Raw genomic sequence first — 15681 nt, 5'->3', positions numbered from 1 at the left:
AGCTGAGTCTCACCAAAGCCAGGAGTTGCCTTTTCAGGAGGAGGAAACTCAGAGCCTATTTTTAAAAGCTTATTTTACCTCAGAATATTTTTCTGGGTTGAAATCCATGGGGGATACATTTAGAATGACTGTTATTCTGATAATTGCAGGGAAGACCAATATCTTACCCACTTAGCAATAGCTTCTCTTCATACATCAGAAGTCTCTTGTTGATCCAAGGAGGAGATGGACTTGAGGGTCAAGGTTCAGGTGGAATTTGTCCCACCTGAAACTGAGCACCTTAACCGAAGATGGAGTCTGACCCACAGTTTGTTTGGATAGCATGAATGAAGTAGGAAAGTAGGTGACAATCAGTTTTACCCTAGTAAGTGTGAACAAGCATACCAACATTTGGATAAAATGACTGGTTTATTTAAACCCCCATGGCTGGGGATATAATAAGAAACTAACTTAATTTAAGGTTAATTTAAACTCTGCAGGAGAGCTGTCTAACAACTCCTTGGAGCCAGAAAAGTTTGTTTTGGGTTATAGGAATGGGTGCATGGTGCTATGTTCTTCTCTCCTTCCTCTGAAGGTGCTAGCAGTCAGTGTGGGAAGAGAACGAGTTTAGACCATTGGTATATTAGGATGATTAAGGTATTTGGCTAGGACTGCAGATGTCCTCCTACAGAGAGAAAAAGTCAGTTTATTACTCACTTACACAACATCCCATAATTCACCAATGGGGCTGGTAAAGTTCCACCTCATTTTCTCTTTCTGTAGTCCCCTTTCCCCAGAACCTCCCAGTTCCAGAAACTGGGTTCAAGCTGACCCACCAGGCATAAGCACAAGACACACTGCTCCCAAAAACTGAACCCAAAAAACAGAGTCCAAGGTTCCAAAAGTCAAAGCACACTCCAAGATTCCAAAGACAGGAAGGCGAGTCCAAAGTCCACAAGTAAAGTCTGAGGTCCAGAGTCCAAAACAACAGTCCAAGGTTCAAGAAACAGAGTGTCATGGTCGGCTCCCTATGCAAAGCCCGCTCACAAACCAAAATCAGCAATGGGAGAGGGGGAGGGAAGACATTGGAATGCAGGGGGCGGGGGCATTTGGGAGCATGAAGACTTGAAGCTTGAGACAGATCCAGCACCCCAAGGTCATCAGCTGCAAAAGTCCAAGGTGAAGAGACTGTTATCAAATCAACACAATTATAACTGATTGGCTAGACAAATGGACAAATCAGGAAAAGGGGAAGTTTTCCTATGTTGTTTGCATGCAAAATTGTTAGAATTCGCTTTTCCACTTCTGTACCCACATGGAATTTTCAGTAAAGTTATACTCTTGGCTGTTTTGAATGGCAGGTTCTTCCATGATAGATATGCTCTCGATAGCCCCACTGCCAGTCAGAGGCTCACCCAATTACCTAATAGAATGGAATGGAATAGGAATAGGAATAGGAATAGGAATAGGAATAGGAGTGGAAGGGAACTTGGAGGTCTTCTATTCCAGCCCCCAGCTCAAGCAAGAGAACCTACACCATTTCAGATAAGTGACTGTCTCTTCTTAAAAACCTCTAATGATGAAGCCCCTTCCAATTTTGGTGGCAAGCTGTTCCACTGGTTAATTGTCCTTACTTTAGGAAGTTTCTCCTTAATTCCAGGTTGCCTCTCTCCTTGATTAGTTTCCAACCACTGTTTCTTGTCCTGCCTTCCGGTGCTTTGTAGAATAATTTGACTCACTGTTCCTTGGGGCAGCCCTCAAATACTGGAATCCTGCTATCAGATGTTTCCCCTAATTCTTCTTTTCAGTAACTAGACAAACCCAAATTCTGCAGCCGTACTTCATATGTCTTAGTCTCCGGGCCTTTGAACAAGATTGGTTGCAGTATTCAAGTTGTGGTCTTATTGGGTTTTATGAAGCGGTACTAATGCTTCATGTGATCTTGTTTCTATGCCTCAGTTTATACAACTCGGGATTGTATTCGCTTTTTTGGCTGCTGCTGCACGCTGCTGGCTCATATTCCAGTGATCATCCACTAGGACTCCAAGATCTCTCTCACAATTACTGTTTTTGAGCCAGGTCATTCCTAATATGTACTTATATCTTTGATTTTTCCTGCCTAAATATAAAACTTTGCTTTTCTCCACGTTAAAATTCATTTTGTTGAATAGGGTCCATTGTTCAAGTTTGTCAAGATCTTTTTGGATCCTGAGCTTGTCTTCAGGGCTGTTGGCTTTTCCTGCCAGTTTAGTGTTATCTGCAAATTGGATGAGTTCCCCATCTATTCCCTCATCTTAATCATTTATGAATATTTCGAAGAGTACAGGGCCTTTGATGGAGCCTTGTGGTACCTCACTGCTTATTTCTCTCCATGTTGATGTAGTACCATAAGGACTACTCCTTGAGTATGGTTTGTCAGCCAGGTACAAATCCATCTGGCGGTGATGTTGTCTATTCCACATTTTTCTAGCTTACCAAGAAGTAGGTTGTGGTCTACATTGTCAAATGCCTCACTGAAATCTAAGTGTACTATGTCCACAGCATTTCTCTGGCCTACAAACTTAGGAGAGTGTCAATTTATTTTCCAAAGCACCAGAAGGCAGGATAAGAAACAATGGATGGAAACTAATCAAGGAGAGAGGCAAACTGGAATTAATGTGAAACTGAGCACAATTAACCAGTGGAACAACTTGCCGCCAGAAGTTGTGGGTGCTTCATCGCTGTAGGGTTTTAAGAAAAGACTGGGCAGTCAGTTGTGTCATGGTTCCAAGTAAGGAACTCATGGAAGTCAGGACTCTGATGTTTGTTCGGGTTCAAGGGATCCTTTATTGAGTACACCATATCGGCACTTAGAAAGGTGAAGCTAGCTCTGAATTATTCCCACGCTTAGGGATAGTTAAAAGAATAAGACCTCCCCACCCCCCTTTGTCTCTCAAGTCACATGGTCCTATCAGTCGAGATGTAGGTTCCCGCTCAACTTCAATAGATATCCGTTGAAATGACCTTGGTTCTCACACCGGCTGGTGGGTGTTATGGTTAGCCATCCGAGGCACCACATTCCTGAGTCCCCCCCCATACTCTCCCCCCTCCCCCTTGAATGGCAACCAAGAAATGAAACAGAAGTAAGTATGGCCTAGATGAACAGCTGAGGTGGCACAGTGGTTAGAGTGCAGTACTGCAGGCTACTTCAACTGACTGCTAGCTGCAGTTTGGCAGTTCAAATCTTGCCAGTTCAAGGTTGACTCAGCCTTCCATCCTTCTGAGGTGGATAAAATGAGGACCCAGATTGTTGGGGGCAATATGCTGACTCTGTAAACTGCTTAGAGAGGGCTGTAAAAGTACTTTGAAGTGGTATATAAGTCTAAGTGCTATTGCTATTTCTATGGCTTCAGCTGAAGCTGTTTTAGAATAGAGTAACAGAGTTGGAAGGGACCTTCAGGGTCTTCTAGTCCAAACCCCCGCCCAGGCAGGAGGTTGACAACTTGTCTGAGATGATGTAGGATCTCCTGCTTGAGCTCCAAGGTCCCTTCCAGCTTTAGTCTGATTGAAATTGAAAGTTTCCAATTTTCGTATAAATCAGAGATTCTTCTGCCTCATTATATTTTTCCTACAATTCAGATTGGGTTTAAGTAGGATGATGTAGCATTTGGGGAAAAAGATGCAAGCCAAGAGACCAGCCCCAGAGGCCAAGATGGAGAAGATCTCCACGGCCACCATGGACTTCCCTTTGGTGCTCAGGTAAGTGGGAAGGAATGAAATCCAAACACTGCAAAATGCCAGCATGCTAAAAGTAATGAACTTGGCTTCATTAAAGCTGTCTGGCAATTTCCTAGCCAGAAAGGCCACTGTGAAACTCATGAGGGCCAAAAACCCTAGATAGGCAAGGACAGCGTAAAACATGGAAGCTGAGCCTTCATTACATTCCACGATGGCCTCTCCTACCAAAGAATGGAAGTCAAAGTTGGGAAATGGGGGAGAGGTTACCAGCCAGGTGGCACAAAGAACTGCTTGGACCAAGGGACAGGCTAAGACAATGGAGTTCGTCAGTGGTTTTCCTATGAGTTTCCTTGCCCTGTTCCCTGGCTTGGTGGCCATGAAGGCCAGAACCACCATGACAGTTTTTGCCAAGACAGAGGAAACTGCAAGGGAAAAGAGAATGGCAAAAGCAGTTTGTTGAAAGAGACAGGTGAGCTTCCCAGGTCGACCAATGAAGAGGAAGGAGCAGAGGAAACAGAGCAGGAGGGAGACGAGGAGGAGGTAGGTGAGATTTCTGTTGTTGGCCTTGACGATTGGTGTATCATGATGTTGACAAAAAACTGCCAGAACTGCCAGTGTGATCATAGATAGAGAAAGAGTGAGAGAAGCCAAAGTGTATCCCAGGGACTCTTGATAGGCAAGGAAGTGGAGCTTCTTGGCAATGCAGTGGTCCTTTTCCATGTTGGGATATTGGTCTTCTGGGCAGGGATCACAGGAAGCTGCATCTGAAATCAAGAGTCAGTTTTCATTTCATGGTGTGTCAAAAAGGGCTAATCATCCTTTACTACTGATAACCCTGAGGATACCTTAGCCTTTCAGCTCCTGGGCTCAATTTCTCTGCTTTATATTTTGCATTAACTCATTAACTCATTTTAATTTGTTTTTAAATTATTGGGGTGTTTTAATTTGTCTGGGCCAAAATGATTTAATTTGATTTTATCTAGTTTTTAAATTTTTTGTATTTATGTATTTTATTGTTTGGCTGTTCACTGCCCTGAGTCCTTCGGGAGTAGGGTGCTAAACAAATCAAATAAACTAACTAAACAAACTAATTCAGTCTTTTTTGGCAGAGAAGGGCAGGCAGACATAGCTAGATCCATCTTCTCTTTCTCCAATGAGTCTATCAATTTCCTGGGAGACTGATAATGCTGACAGAAGAAGCAAAATAATGAAAATTAAACCTTGAACCTGTAAGAGAAGGAGTAGAAAGTCTATTGGGGAATCCATGAATTCTGCCCTGAAGCTACCTTGCATTAAATGGCTGAGGAGCAGGAAAAGTGGCTGTGGGAGGGGGAAGCACAGTTTAGATCCATGAATTCAGAGGTTCTGCTGGAAACCATGAATATTTTGAAAAATGTCAATCAACAAGAATGACAACAGAATTGATATTTGTTCCTACTTAATGGATTCCTTGATCTTAGAAGTTACTGTATAAATTTTAGATGAGCTCTACCTGTCTGATTAGAGATGGTCCCTCCTGGACAAGGGTCACATTGGTAGCAGCAAACCTGCTCGCTCTCTGGAACTCTTCTCCTCTCTCCTGCCTGGCACCTCTTCATGCCACACCTGGCAAAGGGCACCTTCTAAAAGGGAAAAGAGAAATGCTTGAGATGACTATCCCAGGAGAGAATGAATCCTTCTCTGAATTTAGAAGATTTCTTAACAGCTCACCTTTGTGGTCCAGATGATAGCATCGGTGTTAATAGTTAAATCCTGACCTGGGGGAGCCCCAAGATCTATTTGCCCAACTTTCATGGGGACAAAAGATTGATTGGGCAGGAGAACCCAATTCAGAAGATCATAACCACCAGATCCTAGTCCATTTTCTGAGAAGGAAATTTCATCTCCAGCACTGTTGTTGAATTGGACTTTTCTCAAATAGGGAAGAATCTGAAAGAAACGAGACCTTCAGGCATTGGAATACTTGGCTGGAAGCCACAAATGAGACATCAAGAGCTTCTATCATTCTGTGATGGCCATCATCTTAGCAGATGGTTGTATATCTGAGAAACTAGAGAATTTCCCTTCATGGTGATCTCAGCAATCAAGGATAACACCGAATATTTCATTCATTTCCCAATACCACAAATTCTCTTTATCATTGGGCATGTCTACCATGGCTTCTTCAACTCCAGTTTTACCAAATGATTCTGTCAGGATTCAGAGTCGTCTCAAATATTAGAAGAATATTTTAATTCCACATTTAGAATTTCATTATATTGTTTTATAGAATAGAAGAATAGAAAAGAATAGAATAGAATAGAATAGAATAGAATAGAATAGAGTAGAGTAGAGTAGAGTAGAGTAGAGTAGAGTAGAGTAGAATAGAATAGAATAGAATAGAATAGAATAGAATAGAATAGAATAGAATAGAATAGAATAGAATAGAATAGAATTCTTTATTGGCCAAGTGTGATTGGACACACAAGGAATTTGTCTTCGGTGCATAAGTTCTCAGTGTACATCAAAAATACATTCATCAAGAATGATAAGATACAACACTTAGTGATAGTCATATGATACTAAATGAGCAATCAAATCATACTAGGAAACTAAATAAAACAATATAAATCATAAAGATACAAGCAGCAAGGTTATAGTCATAAGCAGGAAGAGATAGGTAATAGGAAGGATGAGAAGAATAATAGTAATACAGTCTTAATAAATAGTTTGACAATGTTTTTGGAATTAGTTGTTTAGCAGAGTGATGGCATTTGGGAAAAAACTGTCCTTGTGTCTAGTTGTTCTGGTGTGCAGTGCTCTATAGCATCGTTTTGAGGGTAGAAGTTGAAACAATTTATGTCCAGGATGTGAGGGGTCTGTAGGTATTTTCACAGCCCTCTTTTTGACCCGTGCAGTATACAGGTCCTCAATGGAAGGCAGGTTGGTAGCAACTGTTTTTTTCTGCAGTTCTAATTATTCGTTGAAGTCTGTGTATGTCTTGTTTGGTTGCAGAGCCAATGATTTATACATTTTTAAATATATACATATTAAAACACTTGCTTTGGCCCAGGGTCTTATAAATGAGAAATGCATTTTAGGAATGATGACATAATATAAACCAACAGTTGACAATCCCATTGACTTTCTCCAGCTGATTGTTAAGCTAATTGAGAAGAATGCAGGAACCTTGTCTGACCAAGAGGAGCTTTGTGTAAGGAAAACCCAGCTCTGGTTTGTCACCTCACTGTGGAGAGAGGCCCAATGTTTGAAATCCTTTGAAAAGTCTGAGGGATTTCAGGCCAGTCACCCATTATGTCCACTTTGAGTGCTGCTTGATGTGCTGAGGGTGACAGATTCTGCTTTCACTCAACAAGCAGAGCAGCTGAAGAAATGGCAAATTAAACAAGTGGCACAGAGTCACACAGAATGCTAAGCCACAGAAATATGTACCAAGGAAGTTAAAAGGAATTTGGGTTGATGATGACTGACTGTTTACAGGTTGGATTCAGGCTACATACTGAGGGAAACTGAGGTGGTTCTGCAAATGGGCCCACTAGGACATCTGACCTGTTGAAGCATCCAGATTTTCATCTTGCTCAGAGCTGACACCTCCCGCATGGACTTGTCACCGTCTCAAACCAGTCCGCTCCCACAGAGAGGGTCTCCTCAGGGTGCCATCGGCCAAGTTATGTCGGCTGGCGACACCCAGGGGGAGGGCCTTCTCTGTGGGAGCCCCAGCCCTGTGGAACGAACTGCCCCCGGAAATGCGCAAGATCTCCGACCTCCGGGTGTTTCTCTGTGCACTGAAGACCCTGTTGTTCCACCAGGCCGGGCTATCAACATAATAATTTTAAATTGGGGTATTTTAAATTTTCGGGGTTTTAAACTGGCCAAATCTATTTAATTATTTTAATTTTTAATCATTGTTGTGTCTTGTGTTTTTAAATTGGCTGTACACCGCCCTGAGTCCTTCGGGAGAAGGGCGGTATAGAAATAAAATTATTATTATTATTATTATTATTATTATTATTATTATTATTATTATTATTATTATTATTATTATTATTATTATACTCAGGTAACCATTGAAGAACATTTGGGACCTTATAGGAACGTCTTTCCTCTAGAGCAGGGGTCACCAACCTTTCAGACCTCAGGGACCACTAAATTCATAATTTTAAGTCCTGCGGACCACTAATATGATCTGCGCCTAATGAATGGCTGGGTGGGCGTGGCAAGATGGTAATGTGACTGGGTGGGCGTGGCCAACTTGATGTCACTCACATCAAGGGGCACCTTGCCAGCCTCTACTCGCCACTCCTTGTCTGACCGCCTGGGCTCCTTAGGGTCCTAACAAGAAGCAGTTGTTGGTTAACCAAAGAATTACAAGAAAGAGAAGAATCAGACTATTATAAAATATGGAATAATTGGTATAATTGGTTAAAAATCAGAAATATACAAAAAATATAGGGGAAATATTACCGATTTAAATATATATATAATAAAAAATGTTATTAGATTAAGGAGAGGTGAAAGAATATATCATAAGTAGAATTGTAGAATGTCACTCTGAAAAAATGCTTAAGAAGAAATTACACTCTTTTTGTGTATATGTTGTATAAATGGTTGTTGTGTATATGTTACGTATGTCTTTTTTAATATTTATATTCAATAAAAACTACTTTTATATTAAAAAAGAAGCAGTTGTTGGAGCTAAGCAGCCACCACGAGAAAGAGTTGGCAAAACAGCTCAGTTTATATTGGATCTGACCGAGAAGGAGGCTCGGCAGAAGCACCTCACTGAGGACTAGGAGCATAGGCTTTCCAATCAGAGGAAAGACCTGCAGGAGTGCAAGGCCAGGTACTGGTTCCTGGAGGTTCAGTGGGCTGAGATGGTCAGCCAGTTCCAGGCCATGAGGCAGTCCCACTGGAATGAGGCCCTCTGGCTCATTGCCACCAGTGGCCCTTCCTTCCAGCCTTCGCCCAAAGCCCCACACCAGGAGGCTGAAGTAGACCCCAAGTTGGAATTTCTGCCCCCCTCCAACCAGCACAAAAAGACCCTGAAGGGGGAGACTCTCTGCAGCAACACAAACATTCATTGCACGTATCTGTCCCAGGGTCCATAGTTTGAGGACCCCTGATTTAGTGCAATATAAAAAATGCAAATAATTGTTCTGAGGACCACCAAAATTTTCTCGCGGACCACCAGTTTTCCACGGACCACCAGTTGGTGACCACTGCTCTAGAGAACTTATGGACAACTGGTTTTGTTTACTTTTCTCCTTCCCTCCTTTACCCCTTTCCAATAAAATCTCACACTTTATTGATATTATTTTTTTAACAACTGCTCTCTTAAACTGTTCTGAAATGCATGCATATGGCAGCAAACATATCACAATTGCAAATACAAATTCAATCACATATTAAATTACAAATCAGTAATTCAGGAGATGCATGTGGGAAGTTTCCACTCTAAGGATCTGTGGATTGGATAGAAAGTCCTATAGATTACCTGCCATGATTGGACATTTGAGATCCTCTTTCCAAGCCTCAACTTAGTTGGTCGCCCTCCTGATCCATCCATTGCATGTAACGCATGTGCCACAGCATAAGCGGCATTGTGGATGTTGTAACTTTCACCTGTCATGCTTGTTTCAAAGATGTAAATTGGCACCTTCTGTAAATTCTCCTTTCCTGTACATTGTTTTTCCTGTACGTTGTTATTCTGAGGTACCTGGTGGAAGCTGCAGCCAAAGACCCATTGCCACCATAGTGGGAGAAAGGGGTCCCCTTGTGGGTTCAATGGGTCTAAAGACAGGAGGAAATGGCTGAATTCTGGGACATCAGCTGTGCGGTCCCTAAAATGCAGAGATCCATGGAAGCGCTTGATATCTTTCAGTATCCCCTGAGAACCTATCACATTAACTTTCCAATGAGAGGTTAAGATCCAAACTTTCAAAAATGGTTTCTTTGTCAATTCTTCATGACAATACAATGCCACCAGTACATTTGAAATACTATGGGAGTCTCCAAATAGAATAATCACTTCAGTGCTAGACAAAGCTTTGAAAAGACGAAGCATTTTCAATTCTGTAAAAGCATTAACATCAAACTTGTACTTGTCATTGAAGGCCAGGCAGATCTCCTTCTCCTTCAGCATTGGCAAGATAGATGAGACGAAATGTTCTCCATCATCATTTTCAGGGGCCAGAAGGCCAACCCAGTTCCACTGGAAGTACAGAAGGAGCTGGACTAAACCCTCATACTCAGGAAATTCACTGGGATTAATCCGGAAGAAGGAAGGATGAACTGCTCTTTCTCCTTGAGTGAACTCAAAGCCAACACCAAGCTGGAGAAAGTGAGATTCTTCTTTCAAAAACAAAGTTAAGTTTTATGGTGACTGTAGGGGTCACCACTTTGTGATTGATTGCCCTACAACCAACTGACTTACTTTAAGGGACAAGCTGAAGCTTCTTCCCTTCTTAGGAGGAGCTGTAATTTCATATTTTGCCTGGTTGTAAGAGGTGAGAGGCCAAGGGAACAAACTATCAACCTGATACAGAGACTAAAGTACACAGAAAGGTTTGCTAAACTTTAATGAAGAGTAACTTAGGGAGAAATTCCTCTTGGCAAAGACAGCATTTCAGAATTATTTCATTATCTCTTTAGAGCTGCATAAATCAAAACATAAAATATAAAAATGAATTCAATTTATCATGAATTTTCTAGATCACAGACTCCTGATGTACCTCCTCCCAGAAGACACCTCTGGTTCCATCTTCGGCTTCAGTTGTGCTTCTGTTATTTGTCTACTCCATGACTCTATCTAAAGGAGCCTCCTTACCTGTGGGACCTTGAAGAGGCTGAAGATGGAGGCCATCTGCCTTGAGGATTTGGGGTTGTCACCTCCAATGACAGAGAACAGAGGGTCCTGCCTGCCACATTTGTAACCTGGAACCATTTGACCTTTTCTGGAGAGCAGGGAGAGGCAGATTATGGAAATCTTCACCTCAATCTGGAAATTGTCGTGGATATGGAAGCCAAGGGTGATGTTGGGCAGGAGATCCAGATCCTTGTTGATCTCTTTGACCGCAAACATCAAGGCCTGGAACTGCTGGTAATTCTTGGGTATGGGTCTAGAGTGAGAAAAACATTGGGAACATTACAGAAAAGATGGGGTGTGTCTGAGATGGGATTTGATTTGCTTCCCATTTTTGTATTTTGTCTGGAGCAGCAAGTCCGAAGAACAAATGAGAGTTGTTATTTTTTAAGTTGTCCTTTCATTAAATTTGAAGGCCTTTATCAGAAAGGAGAAATGCCTGTCTCTCCATGTCATGGACCATTTTTATACCCTTCTATTGTTCTGTCCTTCTACACTTTGCTCAAGTGAATGTCATCCTTCTTAACTCTTCCTCCAGCACCAGAATTAATTTCAGTCTCTCTGAGCATCTTGAAGGTTTCTAGAAGGCCATCAATCCTGAGCACTGATGATTCCAAAACTGAGTTCAGTTGTTGTTGTTTTTTCAGTATCCCATACTAGAAAAGGATAGACCTTTTATCTGAGTTTTCCACTACAATTTTCTGTTCAAATTAATATTATAAATTAACCAAAGAGGAAACCACAAGCAATAAATCTTACTTTAAGATTCAGAAGTTTATTTCAGAAACAATTTGGAACATGAAAAGCCATCATAGCAATGCAATTTCGTGACAAAACATACATTATTAAACCATTGCAATGGGGTCCAAGGACACACATAGCAAGTCCTACAAGGACTGCTATTGGGCAAAGGACCCCGTTCTCATCTCAAGTCACATTTCTTCTACCTTCTTTTTTTTTTTTTACTGACATACACATTCCATAGTTTCCCTTCCCTGTTCTTTCTTACATTCTTACTGACCGTCACTCTCTGCAAACCCCCCCCCGGTCCATCTCAAACCTCTATCCATCAGCTACTTTCAGTTCTCTATTTCTCACAGTTTCAGTGTTCTGATTCCAAATATATCTCAAAACCATGTACTTTGCAAGAAATGCAGCACACAAGTCAGCGTACTAGAAATATGTCTGGTACATTTTGCAATTATGTTAATTTAAAACTTTGGTTCAATGAGGCCTGCAAGCCCACTCCTGGCCCTTATTACCTGCAACTTCCCAATGGATATACCTGTATTTCTCTTCTCACAAAGAGTACCAATAAAGGAGAATATTTGTAGCTAAAGGGTGCTTGATGCTCTCAGAGTTTGGTTGTTTTCTTGCTGATGTTTCATTACCCAGATTAGTTCACATTATTTGGGTGTTACCTAGTTTTGGTGATGAAAAATTTGCAAGGAAACAAGCAAGCTCAGAGAACACCAAGGATGCCTCAGTTTCCAAGGTGTAGTTCCTCTTTACATTTTATGTTGTTTATCATCTTCCTGATGAAGAGTTGTGGAAAGACAGAGAAGTTTGCCTCTTCATTGAGAAAAGGAAAAAGTAGGAGATTAAAATTATCACTAGAACAAATATTTCTAAAATTAGACTCTGAACCAAAAACAAACCAAAGAATTCTTTACATCTTTCCCAATAGGAGAAACTTACGAAATCCTGAAAGGAAGCTGATATGGGTTTTTTTGAAAGTCTGGGAGACTGGATGAAACAATAGTTACCAGGAGTAAATTCCCACCAATAATGAGGTCACCAGACGTGCTATAATCCCATTGTCTCTGATTCTGATAAGGATCTGCGAACACACATTTGATTGGCATCCTCTTAGCAGAAGTTGGAGGCAGGAGCCAGAAGAGCAGTAGCAGGAGGAGGAGAGGCAGTCCAGCCATCCTTCTCACCTTTCCTCCTCGATCAGAAATCAAGGTTTGTGCAGCTGTTGAACTGCTGATAGCCCTTGAAATCACACCCAAATTTCTTCACCATAGAGCGAGAGAGAGACGATGCCACCTGGATGGTCCCAGGGCAAATTTACATCATCCGTGCTTCCCCTTACCTATCCTTGGTCTGTGACCAAAGAGAAAACCAAGACCAGCTGAGTCTCACCAAAGCCAGGAGTTGCCTTTTCAGGAGGAGGAAACTCAGAGCCTATTTTTAAAAGCTTATTTTACCTCAGAATATTTTTCTGGGTTGAAATCCATGGGGGATACATTTAGAATGACTGTTATTCTGATAATTGCAGGGAAGACGAATATCTTACCCACTTAGCAATAGCTTCTCTTCATACATCAGAAGTCTGTTGTTGATCCAAGGAGCAGATGGACTTGAGGGTCAAGGTTCAGGTGGAATTTGGCCTACCTGCAACTGGGCCCCTGAACCCAAGATGGAGTCTGACCCATAGTTTGTTTGGATAGTATGAATGAAGTAGGGTGGCACAAGACAATCAGTTGTCCCCTAGTAAGTGTGAACAATCATAACAACATCTGGATAAAATGGATGGTTTATTTAAAACCCCATGGCAGGGAATGAAATAAGAAACTAACTTCTGCCATAGATTTTAAAAAATAGATGTCGTAGGTATTAGGCTAATTTAACCTCTGCAGGAGTGTTGTCTAACAACTCCTTGGAGCCAGAAAATTTTGTTTGGTATGTAGCTAGCACCAATCCCTTCAACCCCCCCTCCCTCCCCCCGGATGACCTTTCGGTTTGTCAGGAAATTTGTCATGAAACTGTTTCACGAGTGCATCAGCCTTCACATCCCAACTTTTAACCCAAGTAGCTTCAGCCAAAGGGTAGCCTTTCCAGTGCACCAAATATTGTAATCGCCCCCTGTAGAGTCCAGGATTTTCTTCACCTCATAAGGAGTCTTCCCTTGTACTACTAAAGGGGGGGGGCAGAGCAGCTGGCAAAGGTCAGAGGGTGGATTCTCTAACCGGTTTCAATAAGCTACTGTGGAAAACGGGGTGTATTTTCCCTAATATGCGAGGGAGTCTAAGTTGGACAGTCACCGGATTAATCACTTTCACTGTGGGAAAGGGACCAATGAATTTGGGTCCAAACTTCTTGCTAGGCAACCTCAATCTCAGGTACTTGGTTGACAAATCCACCTTATCACCTATTCCAAAAGGTGGTTGGAGACCCCGGTGTTTGTCAGCCTGGGCCTTATACTTTTCTGCTGACTCCGCTAAAGCTTTTTTTTTGTATTCTCCCAACCCTTTTTCAACGAGGTCATCCACTCCATTAGGGACATAGAAGTAGGCGGCTCTCGAGGCAACTCAGGCATCGGCACAAAATCCATGCCCGTAGTTATCTGAAAAGGAGTCAACCCAGTACTGCTGTGTACTGCATTATTATAAGCAACTTCTGCAAACAGTAGCAAGTCCACCCAGTTCTCTTGTTGATAATTGACATAACACCTAATGTAATGCTCCACCATTGAGTTCAATTTTTCAGCCGATCCATTAGTCGATGGGTGAAAAGCCGAGCTAAGTCCCTGGGATGACCCAATGGATTGTAGGAACTCCCTCCAGAACGTAGTGGTAAACTGGACCCCGCGGTCCGATATTATTCTTTTTGGGACTCCATGTAGCCTGTAGATGTGTTTCACAAACAGCTTTGCCAGTTTTTTGGCCGAGGGTAGTCCGCTGCAGGCAGTGAAGTGAGTTTGCTTGGAGAATAAATCAATGACAGTCCAAATGAAACGGTTGCCCTCACTGTCAGGGAGCTCAACTATGAAGTCCATCGCAATCTCCTCCCAGGGCTTTGTGGGTTCGGCTACAGCCTGGAAAAGTCCAGGGGGCTTCCCTGGTCTGGATTTCATGGTGGCGCAGGTGGCACAGCTCCTCACGTAGTCTTCTACATCAGCTTTCATCTTTGGCCACCAGAATTGCCTCCTAGTCAAATGGAGGGTTTTTAAAAACCCAAAGTGACCCCCTAGGCAAGAATCATGACTTCTCTTTAGTACCAGGAGTACTAATACGTGTCAGCACTTCAAGTTGCATTTACTCTAGTGCTGACATAAGAAGGAGAGGCGGAGGCATCTGGAAAGGGACGTTTGACTTTTCACCTACTTATTTTCCCTGGAGATAATATCCCCTAGGAGATGGGATGGGAGGGGGGAAATTCCTTTGAGCTGGAACGGGAGATTAGGGGTAGAATGACTTGGAAGATGGCCAATGAGTGCAGAGGAGTGGGGAAAGGAAAGGGAGGGTTTTGGGTCTGGAAGTCAGTATTGGCTTCGATGGAGTCAGGTGTGGAATGTCGTGCTTAATAAATAGGAGTTTTCCTTCAAAGACTTTGTTTGAAATGCAATTTATTTGAGACGACCTCGAAGCCTGACAATACCATTATCATTTCAGATAACTGACTGTCCAGTCTCTTCTTAAAAGCATCCAGTGACAGAGTTCCCATGATTTCTGAAGGGAAGCTGTTCCACTGGTTAATTGTCCTCACTGTTATTTCTCCTTAATTCCAGGTTGCTTCTCTCTTTTTTCCAATCATTGTTTCTTGTCCTGACCTCTGGTGCTTTGGAGAATAATTTCACCCCCTCTTCTTTGGGGCAGCCCCTCAAATACTGAGATATTGCTATCATGTCACCCCTAATTCTTCTTTTCTCTAGACTAGCCAGACCCAAATCCTAGAGCTGTTCTTCATATGTTTTAGTCTCCAGGCCTTTGATCATCTTAGTTGCTCTTCTCTGCACTTTTTCCAAAGTCTCAACCTCTTTCTTGTAGTATGGTTACCAAAATTGGTTGCAGTATTCCAGGTGTGGCCTTACTAAGGATTTTATAAAGCGGCATTTATATGTCATGTGATTTTGATTCTGTGCCTCTGTTTATACAACCCAGGATTGTATTAGGGTTTTTGGCTGCTGCTGCACACGGCTGGCTCATATTCAAGTGGTCATCCATTAGGACTCCAAGGTCCCTCTCACAGTTACTGTTTTTGAGCCAGATCTCACCTAATCTGTACTTTGATAATTTTCTGGGCCTGTCCGGGCAGGAAAGACCACAACCATTACAGAATAATGTCCCTAGGTGTGTATCTGTGATTTTGATGCTTTTCTCCAGACATCCCTCCTC

General features: G+C 42.2%; 1 protein-coding gene across 1 annotated transcript; it reads right to left on the bottom strand.

Moving 5' to 3' along the window:
• Positions 1–3555: 3555 nt before the first annotated feature.
• LOC148116228 (vomeronasal type-2 receptor 26-like) lies at positions 3556–14471 on the bottom strand. The gene is made up of 4 exons (XM_087883517.1): positions 14315–14471; positions 12257–12398; positions 10585–10814; positions 3556–4460 (listed from the first exon to the last, which is right to left on the bottom strand). Exons 1-4 carry the CDS (start codon positions 14469–14471, stop codon positions 3556–3558), a joined length of 1434 nt encoding a protein of 477 aa, XP_087739643.1.
• Positions 14472–15681: the final 1210 nt, after the last annotated feature.

This window comes from Pantherophis guttatus, chromosome 1 (genome assembly GCF_059756535.1).
Source record: "Pantherophis guttatus breed Tessera chromosome 1, ASM5975653v1, whole genome shotgun sequence".
NCBI classification, from domain to species: domain Eukaryota; kingdom Metazoa; phylum Chordata; class Lepidosauria; order Squamata; family Colubridae; genus Pantherophis; species Pantherophis guttatus.
Note: the sequence above shows the minus strand (reverse complement) of the source record. Positions and strands in the feature narration are given on the sequence as shown.